This window comes from Lissotriton vulgaris, chromosome 10 (genome assembly GCF_964263255.1).
Source record: "Lissotriton vulgaris chromosome 10, aLisVul1.2, whole genome shotgun sequence".
NCBI classification, from domain to species: Eukaryota; Metazoa; Chordata; class Amphibia; order Caudata; family Salamandridae; genus Lissotriton; species Lissotriton vulgaris.
The window spans coordinates 1104431584-1104458924 of NC_141698.1; the positions used below are offsets into that span (position 1 = coordinate 1104431584).

Sequence of the window (27341 nt, forward strand, 5' to 3'; positions counted from 1 at the left end):
AGCTGGCTTCATCTTCATCTACAGCTACACATAGCTCTGCGCCTCCTCCAGCGTTGGGAGAGGGTGTGAGGTGTTTGGCACCTTCAGCTGGGTTCATTTGCAGATACACATAGCTCTGCGCATCCTCCCTCTCTGGCTGGGCACCCCCTCAGACCCTTCTCTGGCTGGGTACCCCCTCAGACCCTTCTCTGGCTGGGCACCCCCTCAGACCCTTCTCTGGCTGGGCACCCTGGGGGGCCCTCTCTGGCTGGGCACCCCCTCGGGCCCCTCTCTCTAGCTGGGCACCCCCTCGGGCCCCTCTCTGGCTGGGCACCCCCTCGGGCCCCTCTCTGGCTGGGCACCCTGGTGGCCCCTCTCTGGCTGGGCACCCTGGTGGCCCCTCTCTGGCTGGGCACCCTGGGGGCCCCTCTCTGGCTGGGCACCCTGGGGGCCCCTCTCTGGCTGGGCACCCTGGGGGCCCCTCTCTGGCTGGGCACCCTGGGGGCCCCTCTCTGGCTGGGCACCCTGGGGGCCCCTCTCTGGCTGGGCACCCTGGGGCCCCTCTGTGGCTGGGCACCCCCTCGGGCCCCTCTGTGGCTGGGCATCCCCTTGGGCCCCTCTGTGGCTGGGCATCCCCTCGGGCCCCTCCGTGGCTGGGCATCCCCTCGGGCCCCTATGTGGCTGGGCACCCCCTCGGGCCCCTCCTTGGCTGGGCACCCCCTCGGGCCCCTCCGTGGCTGGGCACCCCCACGGGCCCCTCTGTGGCTGGGCACCCCCTCTGGTCCCTCTCTGGCTGGGCACCCCCACGGGTCCCTCTCTGGCTGGGCACCCCCTCGGGTCCCTCTGTGGCTGGGCACCCCCTCGGGTCCCTCTGTGGCTGGGCACCCCCTCGGGTCCCTCTGTGGCTGGGCACCCCCTCGGGCCTCTCTGTGGCTGGGCACCCCCTCGGGCCTCTCTGTGGCTGGGCACCCCCTCGGCCCCTCTGTGGCTGGGCACCCCCTCGGCCCCTCTGTGGCTGGGCACCCCCTCGGGCCCCTCTGTGGCTGGGCACCCCCTCGGGCCCCTCCTTGGCTGGGCACCCCCTCGGGCCCCTCCGTGGCTGGGCACCCCCACGGGCCCCTCTGTGGCTGGGCACCCCCTCTGGTCCCTCTCTGGCTGGGCACCCCCTCGGGTCCCTCTCTGGCTGGGCACCCCCTCGGGTCCCTCTGTGGCTGGGCACCCCCTCGGGCCCCTCTGTGGCTGGGCACCCCCTCGGCCCCTCTGTGGCTGGGCACCCCCTCGGGCCCCTCTGTGGCTGGGCACCCCCTCGGGCCCCTCTGTGGCTGGGCACCCCCTCGGGCCCCTCTGTGGCTGGGCACCCCCTCGGGCCCCTCTGTGGCTGGGCACCCCCTCGGGCCCCTCTGTGGCTGGGCACCCCCTCGGCCCCTCTGTGGCTGGGCACCCCCTCGGGCCCCTCTGTGGCTGGGCACCCCCTCGGGCCCCTCTGTGGCTGGGCACCCCCTCGGGCCCCTCTGTGGCTGGGCACCCCCTCGGGCCCCTCTGTGGCTGGGCACCCCCTCGGGCCCCTCTGTGGCTGGGCACCCCCTCGGCCCCTCTGTGGCTGGGCACCCCCTCGGGCCCCTCTCTGGCTGGGCACCCCCTCGGGTCCCTCTCTGGCTGGGCACCCCTCAGATCCTCGGAGCGCACCCCTCGCTTGCTGGTCCCCCCAGTCCCGGCGCCTCCGCAGAGTGCAGGTCTCCCCGCGGCCTCCAGGGCAGGGATGCTGGGCAGAGCTGCTGACTCGTCACCCGTCGCAGAGCCGCTCGCAGCGCCGCCCGCCGCCCCTTCCCCGCCCCCTGCTCTGCCGGATCTCCGGCGGGATCTGCTGCCAGGCTGTCCGTGCTGCAGAGTGCGCACTGCGCCGCCGGCTCCCGGGACCCTCCGCTGCCCTGGGCACCCTCCTGCCCCAGGGTGCCAGCCTCTCCGATCTGCGCCCGGTGCCCTTTGCTCCCGCCTCGGAGGGTCTGTCCCCAGCTCCTCCCCGCCGCAGCCGCTCAAAGAGAGCCGTCCCCGGGCGCATCCTGCCCGCACCGGAGCGCTCCTCGCTTGCCTTGCCTCCAGGAGAGGGTGCCAGCCTGCGCCTCCCTGAGGTTGGAATAGTAATCCGGCAATCTGTTCATCTGAAGCCTGGTGAATAAAACTGCATTTTCTGGAGACGAGAGAACAAGCTGGCATCTCCTGCGGAGGCATCTGGGTGCTAGCCTGTACCTGGAGGACCAGTCTGCATCTTGTGATGGTGGGAGAAGCTGTGGGGCTCTGTCCTGCGTCTGGAGGACTATTCTGCATCTTTTGACGGTGGGAGAACACGCTTGCATTCCCCGGCTTTGAGGCGCTATCCAGCATCTGGAAGCGAGAGAACAAGCTGGCATTTCTTGCAAGGGGCGCTAGCCTGCACCTGGAGAACTAGTCTGCATCTTCTGGAGGGGAGAGAACAAGCTGGCATCTCCTGCAAGGGGCGCTAGCCTGCACCTGGAAAACTAGTTTGCATCTTCTGGGGGCCAGAGAACAAGCTGGCATCTCCTGCAAGGGGGCGCTAGCTGCATCTGGAGAACTAGCCTGCATCTTCCGAAGGTGGGAGGAGCTTTCATCTCCTCAAGGGGTGCTAGCTTGCATCTGGTGAACTAGCCTGCATTATTCTAGAGAAGAGGGGCACTATTCTGCATTCTGGAGAACTAACCTCTATCTTCTGGCGGGAGAAGTATCTCTTCTGGAGGAGGACGAGTGGACGTGTGACTTGGAGAAATGTCCTGCGTCTTCTGTAGGTGAGGAGATGCTCTCCTGGAAGAGGGGAACTAACCGGTATCTTGAAGTGTCCTGTATGTTCTGCAGCGAGAGAGCTAGCGTTCATCTTTCCTGCGGGAGGAGAGCCTGCACCTTGTGAACTGGTAGAAGAAGTCCATATCTTGTTGGGGAGAATGGATCCTGGCCCTTGCTCTTTCCGTAGACGAGTGGACATCTTTCTGTAGGTGGTTGGGCCAGTGAAGGCGATCTTCTGGCATACCACTGGGGTGCTGTCTGGCCCACCTAGCGTTGGTCAAGGGACGCCCTTTGGATGTCTCATTGTTCACTACAAGCCGCTGACCTGCTCTTGATCCTACTCTTCCGCGGAGGAGTGTCCGCTCCACCGGGCTGGTCTTCCGTTGCCATCTGCTGACCACCTCCAGCAGAGTCTGTGGTAGAGCAGTCCCTTCAGCAGTCCTGCCGTGTCCTGAGCCTGTCGTTGACCACCATAGCCTGCTGCTGGGCTTCGTCCACCTCTCCCCGCCTGGTCACGTCTTCTACCTCCATCGCCGAAGCTGGGACCCTCTGCAGCTCCTTCAAGTCTCAGTTTTCACTTTGCACCAAGCGCTGGTGGGCTTGTTTTCGACCAAGGACCGATCCTGAGGTTGCCTTCACCCTACGCCCCCTGGTCTCTGCCTTCACAGCCATCACCGAGGCTCCCGGAGCTGCCCTTGAATGGTGCCCGCTGCTGAGCTCTCACTAAAGGGGTTTGACGACCACCAGTGAGCCCTGTTCCCCATCTCCACCGCTGACTGAGCACCATCCGTGAATGCCGAGCATGGCTTCCCCACCGCCCCCAGCGCGGAGCTGCACTTCCACCGTCCTGCCCGGCCACTGATCTCCCCCACCAAGTGAAAGCGCCTCCGCAGGCTCTAGGCGCTGTCTTTGGAGTTGCCACTGGGCTCGAGTCACCTGTGCCTCGTAAATTGCTTCTGGTCGGAAGTCGAAAGGAGCAGCGTGGACTCAATTTGGCGCCCTAAAAATAGCGCCTGGAGACAAAAGCGGCCAGAAGTGAGCGTTAATTTTAGCCGGGTGCAGGGGAGGTCGCCGTGAGGCCCGCGGTGAGTGTTGGCCCCGCTGCGGCCTGTGCCTGGAGCCCTCCCTCGTGGTGTCCACCCTGGAGAAGGCTGGCACCGCTGCCTGTGCCAGGGCCACGGGCCTGGAAGTCGTGCGCCCGCCTGAGGTGACCATGGCTGCCCCCGGCCAGCGATGAGCGGCAGTGAGGCCCGCGAATGAGCCGCGTGTGCATCGTGGTGCTGGAGGATGTGGAAGAGGACGACCCCTCCGCAGCCCTCGCGCCAAGGCCGCCCCGGGAGAGCGTGTGCCGCCGCCCCCCGTCGCCCCTGGCGGGAGACTTGATGGTAAGGGGTGCGCAGGGCAGGTGGGCGCTAAGCATGGTCTGTACCAGATGTGAAGCGTTTGAGCAGGGTCTGTGCCAAGGCAGGCTAGGCAGGGTCTGTACCAGGTGTGTGAGGAGCAGGCTGAGCAGGGTCTGTGCCATGTGTGTGAAGAGCAGGCTGGGCTGGGTCTGTGCCAGGTGTGAAGCGTTTGAGTGGGGTCTGTGCCAGGGCAGGCTGAGCGGGGTCTGTGCCTGGGCATGGTCTGTGCAGGCTGAGCATGGTATGTGCCTAAGCAGGCTGGCAAGGGTCTGTGCCTGGGCAGGCTGGCAAGGGTCTGTTCCTGGGTAGCCTGGGCAGGGTCTGTGCCTGGGTAGGCTGGGTAGGCTGGGCAGGGTCTGTGCCTGGGCAGGCTGGGCAGGGTCTGTGCCTGGGCAGGCTGGGCAGGGTCTGTGCCAGGTGTGAGGAGCAGGCTGAGCAGCGTCTGTGCCATGTGTGCGAGGAGCAGGCTGAGCAGGGTCTGTGCCATGTGTGTGAATAGCAGACTGGACAGGGTCTGTGCTAGGTGTGAAGCGTTTGAGCGGGGTCTGTGCCAGGGCAGGCTGAGCGGGGTCTGTGCCAGGGCAGGCTGAGCGGGGTCTGTGCCAGGGCAGGCTGAGCGGGGTCTGTGCCTGAGCAGGCTGAACGGGGTCTGTGCCTGAGCATGGTCTGTGCCTGGGCAGGCTGAGCATGGTCTGTGCCTGGGCAGGCTGAGCAGGGTCTATGCCTGGGCAGGGTCTGTGCCTGGGCAGCCTGAGCAGGGGTCTGTGCCTGGGCAGCCTGAGCAGGGGTCTGTGCCTGGGCAGCCTGAGCAGGGGTCTGTGCCTGGGTAGCCTGGGCAGGGTCTGTGCCTGGGTAGGCTGGGTAGGCTGGGCAGGGTCTGTGCCTGGGCAGGCTGGGCAGGGTCTGTGCCTGGGCAGGCTGGGCAGGGTCTGTGCCAGGTGTGAGGAGCAGGCTGAGCAGGGTCTGTGCCATGTGTGTGAGGAGCAGGCTGAGCAGGGTCTGTGCCATGTGTGTGAATAGCAGACTGGACAGGGTCTGTGCTAGGTGTGAAGCGTTTGAGCGGGGTCTGTGCCAGGGCAGGCTGAGCGGGGTCTGTGCCTGAGCAGGCTGAACGGGGTCTGTGCCTGAGCATGGTCTGTGCCTGGGCAGGCTGAGCATGGTCTGTGCCTGGGCAGGCTGAGCAGGGTCTATGCCTGGGCAGGGTCTGTGCCTGGGCAGCCTGAGCAGGGGTCTGTGCCTGGGCAGCCTGAGCAGGGGTCTGTGCCTGGGCAGCCTGAGCAGGGGTCTGTGCCTGGGCAGCCTGAGCAGGGGTCTGTGCCTGGGCAGCCTGAGCAGGGGTCTGTGCCTGGGCAGCCTGAGCAGGGGTCTGTGCCTGGGCAGCCTGAGCAGGGGTCTGTGCCTGGGCAGCCTGAGCAGGGGTCTGTGCCTGGGCAGCCTGAGCAGGGGTCTGTGCCTGGGAAGCCTGAGCAGGGGCCTGTGCCTGGGAAGCCTGAGCAGGGGCCTGTGCCTGGACAGCCTGAGCAGGGGCCTGTGCCTGGACAGCCTGAGCAGGGGCCTGTGCCTGGACAGCCTGAGCAGGGGCCTGTGCCTGGACAGCCTGAGCAGGGGCCTGTGCCTGGACAGCCTGAGCAGGGGCCTGTGCCTGGACAGCCTGAGCAGGGGCCTGTGCCTGGACAGCCTGAGCAGGGGCCTGTGCCTGGACAGCCTGAGCAGGGGCCTGTGCCTGGACAGCCTGAGCAGGGGCCTGTGCCTGGGCATCCTGAGCGGGGTAGCCTGAGCAGGGGTCTGTGCCTGGGCAGCCTGAGCAGGGGTCTGTGCCTGGGCAGCCTGAGCAGGGGTCTGTGCCTGGGCAGCCTGAGCAGGGGTCTGTGCCTGGGCAGCCTGAGCAGGGGTCTGTGCCTGGGCAGCCTGAGCAGGGGCCTGTGCCTGGGCAGCCTGAGCAGGGGCCTGTGCCTGGGAAGCCTGAGCAGGGGCCTGTGCCTGGACAGCCTGAGCAGGGGCCTGTGCCTGGACAGCCTGAGCAGGGGCCTGTGCCTGGACAGCCTGAGCAGGGGCCTGTGCCTGGACAGCCTGAGCAGGGGCCTGTGCCTGGACAGCCTGAGCAGGGGCCTGTGCCTGGACAGCCTGAGCAGGGGCCTGTGCCTGGACAGCCTGAGCAGGGGCCTGTGCCTGGACAGCCTGAGCGGGGTAGCCTGAGCAGGGGTCTGTGCCTGGGCAGCCTGAGCAGGGGTCTGTGCCTGGGCAGCCTGAGCAGGGGTCTGTGCCGGGTGAGTGAACGGTAGGCCAGGTAGAACCTGTGCAAGGTGAGCGCGGGCGGGGTCTGTGCTAGATCAGCGAGGTGTGATAAAAGTAGGGTAGTCAGAGCAGTCCAGACACTGTGCCAGGTGTGTCACTAGTAGGGTAATCCGAGCAGGGTCTGTGCCAGGGCACTGCGGGCAGGCTGAGCAGAGTCTGTGGCAGGACCATGGACTGGGTCAGAACAAGGCTCATTGTGCGGGGGCAAATCCGAAGCCAAGGTCGTCAGGGGCAGGGGAGGCTCGGTGGGTGCAGGGCCAAGCTCCGTGGGGCCAGAGCCTGTGGACGATGTTCTGTTTCTATGCCCATCTGTCTCTTTTCAATAACCTTCTCTTCAGACGCTTTCGCACTCCTTCTCACACACACTCACTCAGTAACATGCACCTGTTCATTGACAATCGCACAGTTTCCGACTCTCACGCACATTCAGACGCTTCATCACTTTTAGTGATACATCATTTTCACATATGACCACATTGACTCCCACCACACTCCATTAGACACCTTTGCACTCCTAATACATTCCCTTCCAGTCATCGAAGCTCGCGCTCACAGTTTAGGACTATGTACCCTCGGTTATATTAACATCTTTCTCACTCGCGGTCTCTCATCCATTCTCACTCGTTCACTAGCTCAGTTGCATTTGCATTCGTTCATATTCAAATTCAGGCCTTTGCTCTTTTTACACATACAAACTCACGCCCTCATTCTCACAATTACTGTTAGGCACCTGCCTGCTCGCACACTCACTCGCACTTGAACTCACTTTCACTCTTGCATCATCCATTCTGTGGAAAGTCTGGTCCGTGTGGGAAACCGATGAGGCAAGGGGAGTTCTGTCCTCTGTAGGAGAGGAGGACAGAAAGTCCCCATTCTCAGAAGAGCTGTACGCAATTGTGTTTATTTTAATTTTCTTTTTACAAAATGAAGCTTTCGATGGATGTGGCTTGCCAGGATTCATTCGTGTGACTTGTTTTCGTGCAAGGGCGTACTGTGCGTAAGAAGCGACCTGTCGTACCAAACCACTGGTGTGAGCGGAACAAGGCCCAGTGCATCTTTTTATCTGCAAGAACGAGTTTCCTGCGGGTGAGAATGTGACCGTGGGTAATTCAAGTTTCACCGGCATAATTCAAATGCCACTCCAGCTAATTCTGAGGTTGTGGCAGAGCGGAAGTGGAAGGGTAGGGGTGGGTGGGGTGAAACCACATCATTTGCTCATGGGACAAGGAGCGGAAGTGATGCCACAGAAGGGGTTTGGGTTCATCAGGACTAGCACGAGGCAGGGGTGGCATTCTGTCAAATACTTGTCGACGGGACTTCTACCCCCAACATGTAGTCGCCTTCTCTGGAGATGCACAGGTCCCTTTCGGTGACGTACAATGAGGTGACCAATCAGGACAAGGTCCTCACCCTGTCCGAGCTCTGATACCCTCTCTGGTTGAGAGGCTTCGGGCCCTGTTGATGCCACATGTCTACCCGGCTTGGGACGAGTTCTGCTCTTTTTATGAATGGATTTTCACAGGCTCTGTTTCTGAGTGGACTCCATCTGGAACAGCTTTAATCAGCGGGTCGAGTTCGGAGAATGTTTTTGTAAACTACATTGGAGTCTGACGCCTAGATGGCTGAGGGCCACTGTTTACACTGAGCATGTGTGTAAATCACCTCCCCGTGCCTCGCTTTCACTTTTCACCATGATTGTGAGCACACACTGGATCAATGGCTGGCTTACATGTTACAATCAGACGGCCTCTGCAAGCTCTTGCCAGGGCCCGTGTTATGCGTGCAAGTTTGTCACACACGTGTAGAAGGCTTCACTCGCACAAAACTATTGGTGTGAGCAGAAGGCCGTGTAGGTGCAATCCACAAACTTTAACTTGCAACACCCTGAAAAGAGTCCGCAATGTATTTGTGACAAGAGTAGGATTCGAACCTTTCCTGAGATGGGAAAGGCACCCTCCATTACAAAAAAAAAAAAAAAAAGTTGGTGTGAAGAGGAGAGAAATATTTTCTTCTTGGTGAAAACAGGTGACATTAATTTGCACTTGCGTTGCAGGTTTTTGCATGAATGGAATCGGCAAACGTTAACTTGAAGTGAGGTTTCCAGGTCACCTTCTGTAAATTCATGAGTCGCCTTGAAAGTTAAAATCCGGACCAATTCAAGGTCATAGACCAGTGGGTCCGTTTGTGTAACTTCCTTTAAAATGGGGCCTGAAATGTATGCTTAGGTCTGACTTGTTTTAGGGGAGACCTTCTGATTTTACTAAATGATCTCTTTACTGTACTTACTTGTAGAGGCTTTCAGCCACCCATGTTACCCATTGGTCGTCCGCCCTTGATGGCATACACCAAGGGACAGTGGGCAACCCACTACTGCCCTATATGACGCCACTGAGTGGCAGCATTCTGCCCTTTTACAAGGGGAGTGAGCCTCAAAGCAGCTCCCCTAAGCGCCAGGCGCTACTATGGCAATGTCTTTTTAAACCAAAAACTATTTTTGCTTTAAGCCAACTTTTTAGATAGATGAGGACCTGGTCACTTCCACAACAATAAAGGATTATTAACACCCTGACAAAACAGGCACAGGCGAAGTCTAAAGACTTGCTGCCAACAGCAGACCGTGGCTTTGCCAATTCTTGATTTTCACATGTTGACAATAATATTGGATTCATACAGATTCTCCACATTTTTTTTTAAATTAAATACTTGTATTCACTAAACCTTTTTATAAAGTGATGCCATAGATCAACAGTTTTCAGAGTTATCCATAAAATTGTCCAGTAGTTTGGCCCCTTTGTCCCAATTGCAAATTTTATTTGGGTTCATTTTATTTCTAAAATAATTCACAAGACTTTCTTCCATTCTTCTGCAGGTATTTGCATGTAAACCATCACCCATCTGGGAATCTTATCAATAGAACTCTCAATTTTATTTTTTAGACACTGCCGCCATTTTTTTTCCTGTTTATATTTATATCTGTTAAAGGTACGCTTGCAAGTGCGTAAGATATAACGCAACTTCTTATAGCACTAAACCTCATGAGTAATCCTGTGTAAATGCATCGTTCTAGTGTAATGCACTCGTATGACAGGAGCATTTCAGTGCAGGTAAACATCAGCAGCTGCTGGTCAGAACTACTTTAGGAAGACTTGACCTTTTTCATTTTTTATTTCATTGTGTAAGTGTGCACAGCTGTTGCCCAGCAGTCATGATATGTGCATCTCAAAAAACCCACCTATTCTTTATATTTGTAATATACTTGGAAAAAATGCAGACCGAGAGAGTTAGTTTTCTGTCTGGTTTTATCTCCAAAGGTAAGTGAAAAATAGGACCCTAATTATAAATGGGCACATTGTTAATTTTTACAAAGCTATATACACTTAGTGCTTTAAAAAAATGTTTTATCATTATGGCAAGCTGAGCTTACAATTCACTATACTTCCTGTGCATTCGACCCAGTATTAAAAGATTTACTTCAGTGGACCACATATGTATCCATACGTATACGATGTTAAAACTGTACATCTTGCCTTAGCTGTAGCAGCCTTCTTTCCCTCGACCCTACTGTGGCACTTTAAAGAGTCAGTTAAAGTTTGTGCTGCCAAGGATTGGACCTACTTGTAGAGTGGAAAAAATAAACGTGAAAACTTGTTTGCCTAAACTCCAAACAATCCGTCCTGGTCGTTGGTCTATACTATATCTTGTTTCTTACATGTTGCTAAATGCCACACTTCTGAAGTTTCAAAACACTAACTAAATGTCATTACTCCGTTTTTGGTGCTCTATTTATCCACCTCAGAAGAGCCAAAGATCTAGTCTGCATAGTATCATAGTTGAGTAAGAAAAATAACCAAACACAACCTTTTTTCTACATCTCGTCTATCCCAACTAGGTTTATGTAGTGTGCCAGTCCTGATTTTTGAAAGTATTCAAGGATTAAACCCTCACAAGGTTAAATAGGTTCTTAAATTGCTTCTTTGCTGCTGCAAATGTTGCCCAACTTTAGTAGTATTAAAATGTTGACTGACTTGGCACAACTTATTGTTCTGTACGCATATTTATATAGTGCTTGTAAAAAGTGTCTTATTTGGGGGTGGTCTGCCCCCCCCCCTGCCGTCCCAAGAAATAACCCTTACTTGTCGGTGTTCACTCCAAAGTCACTTAATCTGAACTCAACCTCATGATAGCTATGGCACAGAGCAGTGTTTTTTCAGTACTAAAGCCGCAATAAAGTCAAAAGATCGAAGAGTTAAAATCCCAAACTGAATTAGAAAAAAAGGCATACAAATTAATAAACAAAATGACACATAAAACAATAAGTTCCTGTTTGGGAAACTGTAGATATGAAGTTTAAGTGAGAAAAGCAAAAATAGTCTAGTTGCATTAGAGTGAGACCTAGGTGGCAATTCAGACTGATTGCAAAGGAGCACAGGTCGGATACACCAACCAGGTTCATCCGAGGCAAATATTTTCCTTCTGACTTAATCAGTTGCATCAAAACTACTACCACAAGGCTGAGAGTCCAACTACCTGTTCCACCCCAGGGCACACACCACCCATAAGAACTGGTCTGCCATGACTTTCTTAGGGAAAATCTCTCCAGCTGACATCTGGTCAACCCCACACATTTTTACCATCACTTCTCAGTGGACATCTCAACCGCCAGCAGGCTGTGGTTGGTCAGATAGTTTTAAGGTCTTTGTTCCAGACTTCTGCATCATTCACTTGTTAACCTCTGCCTGTGAAGGGCACTGCTGTACAATCTATGCACAGCATCTTTTATCTACAGCTGCATGTGCTATGAACAGAACCCACAAGGATCTGTTCACAGCATGCAGTTCTATAGGTTCACGTGCCCACCCACCTCCGCGGATGCTTGTGATGATCGTAGATCTCTTCCTTTATTACCCGGTTCACACTGCGCAGTACGCAGTGGTGCATACCATGAAGTCTGTGCCTACATGCATTGCGAACCAAGGGAGGAGTCACAGGACTCAAGACTTCTTAGAAGAAAACCAACGTGCGGATGTCCAAGCCTAAAACTAGCTGGCAGGAGTATGCAGAGCGTTTGAATCTATAGGACTACATGCTGCAAACAGGTGTTAACAGGGTAAATACAATTTCCCTTTCACCTATTCTGTCCGTTGTCGGGCCATGAGCCTTGTTTTATGTGTAAGAGTTGCTCGTTTTTATGGGATTAGGGACCGAGTCTAAGCCGGAGGAACAACATTTCTGGTGCTCAGGTTTTTTTGTGTGCCTGAAATCAAGGCACTCAGAGACTTCCTCGGTGAGGTGACTCTGTGCCAACCTACATTGTGACACTTGGTTCTTCAGCCTAAGTCCATTTACTGCTGTCCCTGAAATCATAACACTAACACTAACGCTCAACTCACTGGAAATCTGAGATATTCCCATGAAAACTTCAATGATTGATTCATTTGTGTATTTATGTTGTGTTTTGTATAGCGCAAGCCTTGTCAAAAAGCAGCCGTGTTGCAGAGTCGATCATAAGGATAGCTCTATTCTGAGAATGGAGGTGGACTTTTACTACATTGTGATGTAGTGTTCTTTAAAGCAACGTTTTCTGCTGTTTCTTACATTGGAGCTACGTCAATGAAATCTGGATATGGGGGAAGTCTATCCAGATTCCAAAGTTGCTCTCTCGGAGGAGCAGTTGCTCTCTTCTGTAGTGAGAGGTCGTGCCAGACCATCTTGATATTGTTGGCATTTATTCTTTTAGGATGAGGCAGGTGCCCATGTGAATCAGTCACTTGAAATTGGTTTGAAACTTTCCAGTAGTTTTTACTTGTTGCTATTTTTGAATAGCCAGAATTCTTTTATTTAGGGTTTGGGTTTCAAGTTGTGTTACATGGTCTAGAGAGGCTGCGGGCAGCGTTTGAGGTGTATGATGTTTGAAGCGGAGGAAACTTTCGAGAAGGGTTGTGAATTTTCAGCATATTGATGTATTCTGATGATTCTGTCAGAGACTAGAATCTGAGGAAGATCCATGTAGAGGTTGATTATTTTAGCAGACATGATGGAACCCTGAGGCGCTCTGCAGGCAGGAGGGAGGTGGACATGTGACCACTGTCATTTGTATGAGTAGGAGGAGAACCAGGGAAAGATTTGCCAGTTAATCCAATTTGCGACATCCGGGTATGGATACCTTTGGGAAGGCAGACTTTGCCATCCTTTTTCTGGGTTAAGCGTATGTTGTCTGGGATCTGTAAGGTAGCTTTCTCCAGGTTGCTCATGTCGCCTTTGAGTTGTGCATAGACTTATATTTTTGGGTGGATATCTTGACGATGAATGGTGGGTAAGTACTGGCCCTGTAGGTGGTGAGGTGATCAAGATAGTCGGAGTATCAAGCCGACTTGAAAGCTTCTAGGAAGAGGCCTTATGTGAGGAATTCATGAACCAAGGCGAGCAGGGATGAGATGGCTTCAACAGAGGGTTTTGATGAAGGACTAGTGAAAGACCTCTTCATTGGTGATGGCAGTAAGGAAAGTGAGGCTATGTGGCATTGCAGTAGTCTGTGAATATGGGATAGAGTTAGCAGGAGGTTAATTAAGTGCCTGATTATCTTCTCTCCACGCCAGTATCCATTTCTCTCCACCCCAGGATCCATTTCAGCGACAGCATGCAGATTATTTCAGGAATCGTGCTGGCACAACGACTGATCAGACGGCCGCCTCACACACCGATTTTCCCAGTGCCCTCATGCAGGCCCCAGATGACCTTTGACTTGGCCAGCCGGAATATACTTTAGGCTGCCCCTAACCTAATCATGGAGACCTCCAAATAACCAATAGACGATTTAGGTCATCGGAATTGACCTAAGCACGCCCCAACTCAGACAACCAAGTCCTGATGACGATCACTAATGTGGATCGAAACGCCGTCGACCTAACAGCTCAATAACAGGCGTACTCCTCCTTTGTGGCTCTACATCCAATTTAAAGAACCTTTGTTTATTATGATATCACGTTGTCACATGTTTTGGAGCCACTCACCGTAAATTATTTGCACCTTGTTCACAGTGCGCCGTCCATGCTGTTCACTTCTTCACTTGCGTCGCCACTCTCACCACAGACACTTTTTTATGCACCAAGTATTATATGGTTGTCACCAATTCAATTTATGCAGTGCTGCTTCCAACTGTATAACTTCCGACCATGAACTTATGTCACAATATAAAGATGATTAACTATCTTTCTTCATACTAATGAGTACTCTCCTTCTTTCCTTGTGAGTAATGCTGTATGCATGCATAATTAATTGTCTACACATCCTTAATGATCAGGACATTATTTCTTAATGCACCTTACTTACCCAGTCCTGAATTGTTATATGGGTTACGCTCCTGTAAATTTTACATGATTATCTTCAACAACATTCTGCGTCTGTTGGCAGCTTCGTTGATAGTTTCAGAGCAGTGCTTGGCTATGGTTGATTGTCTGCCTGTTGCATGGGTAGATTTCAATGCCATCAGGTTCTGTTATTCTTTCATTTCTTTCCTGTGTGCTTATCAAGTGTTTGTTGTCCATGAGACCTTTAGGGTGCCAGTATGCTAAAATATTCGGCTTTCAACTTCATGTTTAGTTGATGCATGGGTGTTCACATGGTTTTCCAGACCTACACTGAAGTCATTTAGAAGGGTGTCGATTTTGGATGTCAGAATGGCAGTCTACAAGATGATTTTGAGATTGAGATTGTCGATGGAGATGTCTTTGAGTGAGGTGTATTATTTTTTCCTCTTGAGTTTGCCTTGATGCGTTGGTTGGCTGCTGAGCAGGGTGATATAGAAAACGATGAGCCTGGTCCAACCCTGTGTATGGAAGGCTTGCTTTGGATGAATGGTGAGGTCAAGAATAGAAAAAGTTGGCTTTTGGAGTGTTCTGGTTGGATGACATTCTTTATCATTCTTCATCAGCCAAATTATGGAATTCTCTACTCCCAAACATAAGATACATGGATAATTATCTTATGTTCATAAGACTAATCAAGAGTTTGCTCTTTTCTACGTGATCACCAAACTCAGAATACACATGTACAACATATGCCTGTGTGTGGAATTTGATTATAAGTATATATTTAGATATGCATGGCTTTATATATGTTAAGCAGACCAGTAAGAATATTTTTTTTAAACTATAAGTAGTAGTATATAATTGTACAAAGAAACATATCTAAATATATACTACTACTTATAGTTAAAAAAAAATAGATATTCTTACTGGTCTGTTTAATACAAATGTATATATCAGCGCTCTTGTTGTACCATGAATCACGGGTCACTCATGAGCGGGTGCTTCTGACGCGACGGTACACGCGTTTAAAATTGTGGCTCATACTCCATTTCTATCACCATGAAATAAAGTTCAGCACTCCCGGGGTACAGACAGACTTTTCTTTATTTCGCCATTATCCGTAGAGACGCATTTCGGACGTGAGTCCTTCATCAGTGTTTAACACTGACGAAGGACTCTCATCCGAAACGAGTCTGTCTACGGCTAATGGCGAAATAAAGAAAAATCTGTCTGTACCACCGGGAGTGCTGAACTTTGTTTCATGTCATGGTGATAGAAATGGAGTATGAGCATATATATGTATATATATATATCTCTCACACTTCCTTGAAGCGTACAAAAGAGCACCAACTCCTCTTGAATTGCAGTGCAGTTTATTTCTCACATTTCCTTGTCATTGCGCATTTTTGGTAAACAAGTGACCTTGATCACAATATGACATATGTTGACCAAGACCTGTTGTGTGGTCGAACCGCTTTGTCAGGACGTTGTCCTCTCAAATAAAGAATAAAGCATTGAAACAGACCGGCAGGAGTGGCTTGTTTCTGCACTCAACTCAAGTGCGAGGTATTTGATAGATATATATAGATATCTCATTTTATGCTTCACGTGTATTTAGGTCACTTCATACTTTACATAGAAGTTAATTGATTATATGCCTCTATTTTATCTATCCCTATGTGTAAATATGATCATAGCAGTTGTATCTAAGTTCTTCATTATTGAAATATTGGGGAAAATATAAAATAAAAATAAGTAAATATAAATTAACTAATTAAAAAAAAACATAAAATTCCCCCCACACAAAAAGGAAAATGTTTAAACATACATAAATTAGCTTCATATACAGCAACACTTTAACGTCAGAGTTTCTATTTATTCATACATGCACATATGGGACTTTACTTAATACAATTTCATATCTCTATTTTCCAAGTACATGTATAACTTTCTATGTAGTTATGTATCTAATAGATTTATTACTTTACTCCTACTGTAGAAAAAATAAAATACAAAATAAATTAAAAAAATCTTCAGCTCTCTCCAATTAACTACTTTCTCATCCTATACTTCCTTCAATATATCCTCTACCCCCCACTCTGACTTTTTAGGTTTTGCCTCGCCAAAAAGATGCGCTCTGCGCATCTTTTTCGGCGCAGGCGAAAACCTGATGAGAATTGTAGTGTGCTTTGGCTCGGCCCTCGTCATTCATTGGCTGGCTCCGTAAATGGAGCCTTGCCATTGGATGAGGGGCCTGTCCGTCAATGCCGGACCAGACACGGGGGCGTTCCCGACATTCTTTGGCTTTTGCCGACGTCACGCGACGCCGGGAACGCCCCCGAGTCTGGTCCGGCATTGCCGGGACCTGCCTTTGCTGACGTGTGCATCCGGAAGAAGTCCAGGTGAGTGCTTGCGCTTTTATTTTTTGGCCGTTTCCCACCCCCTCTCCCGCTCTCCGTGTCTCTGGCCCCGTTCCCGCCCCCCTCCCGCTCTCCGTGTCTCTGGCCCCGTTCCCGCCCCCCTCCCGCTCTCCGTGTCTCCGGCCCCGTTCCCGCCCCCCTCCCTCTCACGCTCAGTGCTTTATTTGTTACTTTAACAAATATGTCTAAAAACTGGGTCAGTTTACACGCACCGTCCCCTCAAACCTCTCTTCAAACGATACCTCTACTTCCTGCATTCGCGGCATGTTAGGGCCGTGAGGCTGCGCGGGTGGAGCAGAGAGCAGAGCCCCGCCTCGGCTGCTTTCAGTTTCGTTTTTTAATAAAAGAAAATAAAACACGAGAGACACGCCGAGTTAAAAGACTGCGAACGGACAGAGGATATTCAGTGCTCGCCGGGCTTTATATGTTATTCACACTTGGCGCCAGAAGAGAAGCAGCCAACGAGCAGGAGACCCGGACTACTTCAGTCAATTGGACTCCTACGAACGAACAAAAGGAAGCCGGTCCTCCCGTAGTGATTGGCTGACATGGGTGCACCAGCTGGCCGCTTGGAAGACAGCTGCAAGAAATCGTTCGTGACCAATCAAACGCTCCGCGGGAAATATGAACCTGCCTGACTGTCAGGACCTAAGAAAGCGCGCGCGAATTCTTGTTACACAAGCGGCAGCCTAATTTGAAAAAAATCCCGCTCTGTTGGCCATAGTATCAAATACAAACTTCACGAGACAGAAAAGTCTCTGCAAAAATACTGCATGCACAGACAAAGTTTGGAAAGACGTCAACTCGGCCGTGCAGTCTGTGGCATTTTGCTCGTAGGATTACAAAGTCAGAGAAGCCCTACAAATGGTGGGTCGTAAATGCAAGGCATAGGCTGGTGCAGGTTACAAGGAACACGGCCATCCGCGCTGGGATTGGCCCAGCCGGCCGAGCCTCCGCCGCGTCATCGGGAGGAGGAGTGGAGAGCAGGAAGCAAGAGATCTGCCGGAACGAAGTCCAGGTGAGTGCTTTGTTTACCCTCCGTGCTGGGGCTAGGGGAGGCTCCCTCCCGCTACCAGTGTGTCCGTTCCCGCCCCCGCACCCCCCCCCCCCTTTCCGTGTGTAATGCAGCAAAATCATTTCTGTATGTGTTACTTGGTTATTGAGTTCATATATTGATGCAAATGTGGGTTGTGGTTGACTTGAAGGAAAACATTTTTGAGGGCATGATTTGGACTGTCATGTATGTTAGTGGCTTGTGGGATCATAGACTCTGTTGCCTTCGCTGCTGGAGTGAGTTGATCTGCAATTAGATTCAATTGCAGGCTGTCCGCTTCTTATTGCTCGCATTTTGTTCTCTTTGATCCTCAGCTTCGACCTGGTCCTGTATCCATCTGTCCTCCCTGCTTCTTTCCATGATCTCTAGTCTGGGTCTTGGATAATTTTCAGGGTTCCCCAGAGCTGTTCATTCAGCTTCTGACTCAGACTGTGCTTCGCATCAGAAGTCAAAAGCATCGGACATTAAGAAAAAAAACTCCTTGTGATTCCAAAATCTCAACTGTCTGTTGCAGTTGGATTTTGCAGGATATGGATCTACTGTACAGGGGGCCGTAAGAGAATGATGCAAAGCTTTGGTCTTTGTGGGGAAAGTGGCAGAGCATTCTGTGTGAGATAGCTGCTGTGACCATGATATCCTTTTCAGAACTTTGTAACTGATATTTACTGTGTAGTTCTTTGGGTATTCTCCCATGAGAAAAAGAATGTATTGTATAAAAATAATTTGTACGAATGTGTGCATCAAAGTCCTTACGTCATTAGTGTCTGTGCCGATGAGCTGCACTGTTACGAACATACTTGAGGCATTCTTAGTGCAGGGTGTTTTTTCCATAGCTGGCAGAGACTGCACGAGCTGTGGTGGGGAGTGTGTTAGCACGTATAGATTGCTTCTGATACTGAGCAGACTAAAGGTGATACTATTAGTTGATCTTTCAGGGCGTCTCTGCCTTTTGATGCTTGTCGATCCCTTTGTATGCTCATCATAAGCTCGTTATTTGGCAACTTCCAAGTTTTAACCTGTTTTGCCCCAGAAAAAAATCAGTTAAGACCCACCCCTTAAGGCGGAGGATGTCGGGGGCTGTGCTGTCTCTGCCAGCTTAATCATGGAAGCAAAAGCCAGGGGGTGGGGCAGAGGTGAGGTCTAGGAGCCGGGTGTCTGTGAAGCGATGAAGTGTGAGGTTTCGGCGTCTTATGCCCGACATGACTGACACCTTTCGACACAACTTTAACAGTGTGCTGGGACTGGAGCATTAGATAATCCAGTCGGGCTGGTATGCACTCTGCAGGAGAATAAGTAATGCTGACGTGCCTGGGGCACTGAGACACCGAGACACTAACGTTTTCCCTTAAATTATTACTTTGATTCTTCTTTATCATGACCCCTGATAGGGGGGACACAAGGTTCGTGCTTCAGAAGGCATAGCGATTCTTCTCTACCCTGCAATGTGTTTTAACACAGCAATATCTTGCCTATGGCTCTGAATTAGTTTTAAACACAGAGTAATTAAATACCAAGATGCAAATAAATCCGCTGATCTTTTGTAGTGTCTTAGAAAAGCATAATTGGTGTTCCTTTGTGTAGTTATTTTAAGCTATATTTGTCTGCATCTTTACATATGATTGGTCCTCTGTTACGCAGCAATGTCTGAGATGTACCACTGTACATTGGGAACCTCTTTTTAGTGTATTGTTTCTTTACTATGGGAGGACCAAACATGTAGTCATGAGGTCCCATATATCAATTGTGGGCATGCCCGCAAAGGGATGCTGAATGTTTAGGTTTGTCTTTTTAACTTATGTTGGGACATAGATTTCATTTAGTGGTATGTCGTGCAGTGTCATCTGTATGCTGGCTGACCTATATCTCTTCCTCATTAAAGCCTAGCTCTACTGGCCTTTCTTGTGTTTGTGGGAGGCAGTTGGTTCATACCTGCCCAATGCATTAGATGAGGGTCATGCATGTGTACTCACCACCCTGATTGCTTAGTGGTTTTCAACACTGAAAACCTCATAATACTGTTGGGCTGACTGTTGTGTCAGAGGAACAGTACTTTAGGGTTTAGTTAATTTCTGCCTAACAAGTATCGCCAGATAAATCTGTCCAGTTGCTTCCCAACTCTCAACAAAATCACCTGTGCAGTCTTTCAAGGGTCAGCACTGCCAGTAACCCACTTGATCGCTGCATAGTGCTCCTAGCAAAGATCTTCACAGGTTCTGGTCTGTATGTTTACAGATTTTTTTTTAAAACATATTTTATTGGCGTTTCAAAAATCACATTTAATATACATTTCGTTGCAATGTTGCATACATTCTTAAATATTTCAAAGCTACTTAATATTTATTCGATTTTCATAAATAATCTTACATATCCTCCCACCCCCCCCTAGCAGATTCCAACAGCCATTCCATATGCGTGGCTATCCCAAATAGTAACTAAATGGATCGTCATGACATAATTCCCTGCTTCCTCCCTCTCCCTCCTCATGTTCCTCTTTGATACCACTATTTTAGTGCTTGGTTATATATTACTGACATGGTGTGTTTTTGCTAGCCAGTGAATTTGTTGCCCTATCAGGTGTTTTGGAATTGCTACCCTTTGTACTGAGCTGTAAGGGAAGGCCTTCATGAGCATCAGGAGGGAGCTGCAAAAATCACTTGTTCAGCCCTGTAACTCTTGTGAATATCTTGGTTGTGTACTTCTAGAATGGTCTAGTCTGGGTGAGGAAGACTGTCACTAAATACTAGTTTGTGTAGTTTTCTTAATATGTGCCTTATGTAAGTGTTTTATGCGTTCCAATTGCTAGCCTGAGTAACAAGTTGAATGGAAGGCTTTTTTTATGCTGAAGGAAAAGGCTTATGGAGAAGAGTATATTTATGTGTTTATTTTATTCAAATGTGTTGCCTAGACACTTTATCCAGTTCCTTGATGTCAAAGAAATTCTCAATTCCTACATTCTTTTTGATTTTATTGTACTACTGTCATTATTTACATGGTCTGGTATTGCTACCCTGAGTAATGCATAGTAGAGGGCCACAATGGGGATGGCTGGTAACCTGCTATAGAGATAACCATGTTTACATCAGCATAGCCCTAATTTATATGCTTTATCCATTAAATTGTTGACTGGATACTCTTCATATAAATTGTTCAAACTGCCTGTAATATATTAATGATGCTGTCAGTATAGATTTTGGGGCAAGTGGTGCCAAGATTTGAACATGCACTGCTGTCTTTCATTTTACTCGCTACCTACGGTTGGCAGTCAGAAGTGTGATTGTTGCTAGTATTTTCACGACTTTTGGACAGAGCACGTAATGTTTAGTAAGAAAGTGCCTTGTAGGTGCGGAGTCTTTGGGAATAACTTAGTTTCGGTATTTCCTTTTTTATGTTCATTTTTGTTACACATCCATGTTAATACATGTTTATACATTGTGCCCAGAGCTCAGTTCATATGAATCCCACAAGTAAAGGTGGTGTTGGTCAAGGAGGGCACAGGGGGTCATACTGTGTCCAGCCTTGCATTTTTTAATCCTTGTACTTCTTTTACTGTTGGTCGTGAACTTCTTATAAGTAGGATGTTTGTGATATTTTTTGTTGTGATCATGGCTTCTCTTAAGCAGGCAACGCATTATAGGCATTGAGTCAATACAATAATACACTTCCAATGTATGTTTTTTTTGCCACACTGCCCAATCAATACCTTTCTGTCCACTTTATACTTCATGCACTAATTCACCAGTGTAGTGCTTACGCTTACAGGAAACACAATAATGATGTTTGGGGCAGAGAGAACAGCAGTATCTTGATAAACGTCCTTAATCTTTTTGTATGCGTAATCTGTATTTGCCTGTCCGGGTGCTGCCAATATTTGATTCTAGGCTTTGCTGTCTTGTGTAATGAAGGCAATGGAAGGAGGTTGGTAAAGTTTGTTAGACAGTATTTGTTAGTATTTTTCCTATGCGTATTGTCCTAGTCTTCATATACCTTCATGTCTTGATATATTTTTGTGACCATATTCGAAAATAGCAAGGGCCCCCTGGTGAATGCAATTCCTACGGCAGGGTAATACACAATGAAAAGTAACTTTCCTTCATGTCTGGATATATTTTTGTGACCTCCAGTAGTCGAAAATGGCCCTTTAAGGAAACGGGACATGGTGGAAATCACTTACTGCTTTTGTGCTCTCCCAGGCACCCGATGCCAAATCTAACACATAGATAAAAATGTTGTCATTTACAATGCCAATAGCTCTAACTTTTGCAAAGGCGAAACCGTTGCATTGTAAAGTGTTAGGGGGCTCGCAGTGTGTGTGGGGGGGCTCGCAGTGTGTGTGGGGGGGCTCGCAGTGTGTGTGGGGGGGCTCGCAGTGTGTGTGGGGGGGCTCGCAGTGTGTGTGGGGGGGCTCGCAGTGAGTGTGGGGGGGCTTGCAGTGTGTGTGGGGGGGCTTGCAGTGTGTGTGGGGGGGCTTGCAGTGTGTGGGGGGGCTTGCAGTGTGTGGGGGGGCTTGCAGTGTGTGGGGGGCTTGCAGTGTGTGGGGGGGCTTGCAGTGTGTGGGGGGGCTCGCAGTGTGTGGGGGGGCTCGCAGTGTGTGGGCGGGGCTCGCAGTGTGTGGGGGGGCTCGCAGTGTGTAGGGAGGCTCTGTGGGTGTGTGGGGGGGGGCTTTGTGTGGCTGTGTGTGTGGGGGGCTCTGTATGGGTGTGTGTGTGGGGAGGCCTCTGAGTGTGTTGGGGGGGCTCTCTGTGGGTGTTTGTGGGTGTCATTTGCGAGAGATAAAGCTAGTGGCATTGTAAATGACAATGCCATTTATTTATGTTAAAAAAACATAAATAAAAATATTGTCAAGAGCAATGCCAATAGCTCAAACTTTAACAAAGGCAAAACCATTGCATTGTAAATGCTTGTTCTAAATCTCATTGTACTATAATGATCTACCTAATAACTCGTTATTACTTGCCTCATCTGTACTCCTTTGACTGGTGTCCCAAACTTCATTTTGCTACTATGATTTACCAAATAACACTTTCTAGACTCTTCCTGTCTCTATCACTCCTTTATCATATTAATTCTATCTAACAGACTCGCATGTCCACCGCTCGAATTCACAACTTGAATTCCCCTATAGTAATCCACCACTAATCCACTTTGGGTTCTGGAATAGCGTGCTACTTGCCGAAAAGTGCTTCATTACCTTGTGGGTAGTAAGCGGGATATAAATAAAATAACCATGTTGAGTACGTCAATGTTGCTGAGGATGTCTGTTTTGTAATCCTGCTTGCACAGTTTGGGTGGTGTAGATTGCCGAGGAAGGTGCTATGGGTGAATCAGGTGAGGTGGTGAAGTCTGAGAGTTTGTAGGAGAAGGCTTTGTTTCGTGCCGGAGGCCTGAAGAGGAAATGGAAGCTGACCACCTATTTGTGGAGAGAAAATTGATGTGTGTGAGTTGAGTATTCTTGCCTACCTTGATGCAGGACTTATGAATGGGGAGGCCACCTCCACTCTTGTGTGATTTTCTTTTATTTTTTTCTTTATAATGGATGGTTATTCCTTTTGTTGGCTTTTTCTGTGTTGTGTATTTTTTATGGGGTTTCCCTTTTTCAGCTCTTTCCTCCTGTTTTGTGTGTTTTCCCAAGGGCTGTCATTTTTTTTGTTGCATGTCTTACTTGTCTCTATTCGCTGTGTTTATAGGTTGCTAATGTGAAAGTGATTACGCCACCCTTTTTAAAGTCGTTTTTTTCTTGAAAATTATTTGTATTTATCCAAAACACAAGTATTGAAATGCAGAATGATAGGCTGTGAAATGAAAAATAGATTGTGGTGCGTGGCTGTGATGAAGGGGCCTATTGTCCTACGCGCTGTCACTTTTACACTAAAGCGATGCCAAATCAGGTGTCCTGTGGTATATTGTTTACTGTGTCCACGTAACTGTTTGCAGTTCACAGCATTTCTTTATTTTCTTTTACCTTTTCTCTTGCAGCCTCCGCTGGTGCAGGCCATATTCAGTGGGGACCCTGATGAAATCCGGGCACTTATATTTAAGAAGGAGGATGTCAACTTTCAGGTGAGTTTGGGTGTTTACCCCATTCTGTAAGTGGGCAATGAGGACTACATTTAGTATGATTAAGTGACAGTGCTGTATTCCGATTAATATGTAGAAATCTCTCCTTACTAGCCAGATGAAACCTAAATGCATGTATATTAAATGTCATGGCAGGTGGAGTAACAGACATTGGGTAGCATTATATTGATGAGGAGGTCCCTGAATCCTGGTACTGAAAGGTAACAAAGGCCAACTTGTGGGCTGATACTTTTCTTCTCGCTAGGCCTACAATATGGTGTTGTGTTTCAGGTTGAAGTTTCTGCAGATGGCACTGCCTGCTGGCAAGTTCTAGTCTTCAGTTGATCAGGGTTCTGACCGCTGCTGAATTATGGCCTGTTGAAATGTTCTAGGGGGTTTGTGGAAGTAGAGCTAGACTCTTCTTGTCACTGCTCCCACCTGTATTTTCACGTTATACAGTGGTTGCCAGTGGTCACCAGATGAATGAAGATGCCAGGGCTGAGTGGGGGATGGGGGTGGGGGGGGGGGGGAATGGGAGGGGGGGAGAAACATAACTGTTTGTTTCCAGTCGTATTGACGTTGGTCCGATTTCCGGTCTTCCAGTTCAGATTTCCGATGTCGTCTTCCACCCCTTCGTTATGCTTGGTTTTCTTCTTTGGACCCTCGCCCCGGGAGAGAGGAGATAGGGAAAGATCAAGGAGCAGGTGCTGGTTGTAATTGTGTTATGCGCACAGGACTGGCTAGGTTGCCTATGGAGGTTTGTGCGATGCTAGGTAGCGATCTAGGGATCCCCACATGTTCGACTGCCTGTGTGTCTTTGGTGTGTATGTCGCTGTTATGTTGTCAGCCGCTCGTAGAAAGGTGATCCAGTTCAGCCATGCTTTTGGCGTGGCTTTTGCTGTGTCTTTCCAATTACTTAGAACCATTTTGACCGCCGCTGTCAGCAGTAGATCAAATAAGTCGCGGTCCTCTTTGGTCGCGATTACTGAGGAGGTGAAACCTAGTGCTAGGCTCTGGAAGTCTATGTGGATGGTTATCCCTATAATCTCGTTAATTAGCACTTCAATTTTCCCCCAGAACTCCCTAATCTTGGGGCAGCTGTAGAGTAGGTGTTCTAGGTTCCCTCCCCCCCTGCCACAATTCCAGCATGTGTCGCTCTCCCGGATCCCCATGCCTGCTGGGCGGGCTGGTGTCCAGTAGGCTTTATGTATTAGCCAGAATTTGGTCTGGTTTAAAGTTGGTTACCTTTCTCCTAGTTGTGGATCTCCATAGGTTAGCTTTCTCGCCCTCACTTAGTCCCCTACCCGCTACTGTACCCCAAAAGTTCATGATTTTGTCATTGAGTTTGGTTGATTTGGGACTGAGGACTCTGTAGAGGTGTGCTATTTGGTGGCCTAGTGTGTTGAGTTTGGCGGCGTGATGTATGAGCGAGGTTGTTGGGCCCTTCAGGTTAGCCTTCCTTATAGCTACCTTGATCTTCAGGAAGTTGTATAGTTCTATGCTCTGTAAGTTGTGCTCTTCCTTTAGTGTGTCGAAAGTAAGGTGCGTGCCTTGTTTCTGAAGGTCATTGGCCGTGGATATTCCGCGTCTATACCAAGAGGGCATGTTCAGAGTCTTGTCCCTATACTTTATTGTAGGGTTATACCAGATGGACTCGAGTTGACTCTTCCTTATGCCCGTTTCCATCATTTTGTCCACCCTAAGTAGCGCTATTTTTGTATTCTTAAGGACTGGGTTGTCCTTGACCGCTGGGTGTTTGGAGGCTGTGAGAAGGCTGATTGGGTTCATGCCCTTTAGAAGTCCCCGCTCTAGCGTGAGCCATGCTGGGGTGTATTCTGGTCTCGGGTCTAGCCCTGTCTGGCAATGCATGCTTCCTGGAATCTTTTGAAATTTGTTAAGTTAAGGCCTCCCAGATCTTTTGGCAGTCTCAGCTTGTGAAGACTTATTCTGGGCTTTTTCTCCCTCCACAGGAAGTTGTTCAGCATTTTATCAAGTTTTTTGTGGAAGTTTTCCGTGTTTCTTAGTGGGAGCATGCACAGCATGTAGTTGACCATCGGTGTCAGCATCATTTTAATCGTTTCCACTCTCCCCCACCACGTCGTGCATTTGGGAGACCACCCTTCTACTCTGTTCTTAATTTTCGGGAGTGTGGCTTGCTCGTTGTGTTCTAGTGTGGCTTTTAGGTCCCTCTCGAAGAGGAGGCCTAAATATTTTATGGGCTTCTGCTGCCATGTTAACCTGGACGAGCCTAGCATCGTTTTTGTTGTGTGTATGTTCAGTGGTTTGCATTCCGATTTATCCCTATTTAGCTTGTAGCCCGAGACCTGGGCATATTGCTCTATTGTGTCCATCAGTGCTTTGATGGATCTCTCTGGGTCTTCTGTGACTATTAGTACGTCATCTGCGTATGCCGCTAGTTTGAAGTTTTCCTCCCCTACCGGTATTCCTGCAATGTCTTTATTGGTTCTGATCATAGTCAATAGTGGTTCTATCGCTAGCAGGAAAAGGGCTGGTGAAAGAGGGCATCCTTGTCTGGTTCCTCTGCCTAGGTTAAGTATTTCTGATGTGCCTCCGTTTACAACCACCCGAGCTTTGGGGTCCTTGTAGAGTGCCATTACCATCTTCCTAAAGTTGGCTCCCAGCCCAAATTTCCCCAGGCATTGATCCAAGAATGGCCATGACACCCTATCGAATGCTTTCTCCGCGTCTACGGCAATCAAAACAGCTGCGTTGCTACTTTTGGAGGAATGGTTTATGTGGCATAATAACCTCGTGTTATCGTGGGACATCCGGATTTTGAGGTAGCCTACGTGAGAGTTGTGCATGAGTTTCGGTAGGTAAGCGTTCAGTCTCGTAGCTAGTATTTTTGCGTATATTTTACAGTCTACGTTTATGAGAGAGATTGGTCTGAAGTTCTTTGCCTCGCTAGTGTCCTTCCCCTCCTTCGGTATGACTATGATATTTGCTTCTGCCATTGACTGTGTCATGCGTCCGTTTTGGACACAACCCGTGAATACTTCTTGCATGGTCGGTTTGAGGATGTGTAAGTACTGCTTGTAGAAGCCAGCCGTAAAGCCATCTGGGTCCGGTGCCTTGTTTTCTTTCAGGCTAGCCGTGGCTCTCCCTATTTCATCCTCTGTTATGGCTAAGTCGAGTATATCTCGTTCCTTTTCTGATAGGGTTGGAGTATCTATTCCCCCTAGTAGTTCTTTGCCTCCATCCTAGTTTAGTGTGTCGTCTTTTGTGTATAGTTTCTCGTAGAAGTCTCTAAAGACTTCCAGAATGTCCTTGTTTGCAGTCTGTTACTTATTGTGTCTGTCTTTAATGGCCCCAATCGTGTGCTGTTTGTCTCCCTTCAGGTAGGATGCTAGGTTTTTCTCTGCTTTGTTTGCAGTACACAGGTTGACTGATTTGTATTTGTTGACCCAGGTCCCTGCTCTCTCGCTCAGGATTCTGTTGAGTTCGTATTTCCGCTTAGTTAGGCATGTTCTTATCCTCTATGTTGGCTATGTGGCCGTTCTCTAGGCTTTTAATTTCTTTTTCTAGGTCAGCAATTTTTTTATTCCTATCTTTGTTCATCCTACCCTTAATTGTCATGACGGTCCCTCTTACTGTGGCTTTCAGAGCGTCCCATAGGATTCCTCTGTCTGTCTCTGGAGTGTCGTTTATTGCTAAGTATTCTCTTATAGCCGCCTCAATCTCCGCTTCGCAGATGTGTTGTTGAGTAGACTATCGTCGAAGCGCCACCTTCTGTTTGGTTTTTCATTGTGCTTCCCTGTTAATGTTAGGCTAATGTGCGAGTGGTCTGAAATAGTCCTAGGGCCAATTTCTGTGTGGTCTATGAGGTGGGTGTGTGTTTCCGACATGAGGATGTAGTCAATTCGGCTATAGGAGTTGTGGGGGTTGGAGTAGAAGGTGTATTCTCGAGCGTCTGGGTTGCATAGACGCCACAGGTCTTTCAGGCTGAGCTTGAAGCATAAGTTCTTTAGGATGTTGCCTCCGTGTGTAGTTGAGCTCGGTCTGTGGGGGTGTT

General features: G+C 49.6%; 1 protein-coding gene across 4 annotated transcripts in view; it reads left to right on the forward strand.

Moving 5' to 3' along the window:
- Positions 1 to 27341, forward strand: part of ANKRD28 (ankyrin repeat domain 28) — a 730284-nt gene that overhangs the window by 139565 nt on the left and 563378 nt on the right. For 2 of the 4 annotated variants that reach the window (XM_086942193.1, XM_086942192.1), the window contains exon 2: positions 23228 to 23311. In XM_086942193.1, coding sequence (XP_086798319.1) covers positions 23228 to 23311 — 84 coding nt within the window. Of the gene's footprint in view, positions 1 to 3933; positions 4161 to 23227; positions 23312 to 27341 lie in introns of those variants that run through there. The other 2 variants (XM_086942190.1, XM_086942191.1) reach the window with 2 other exon arrangements.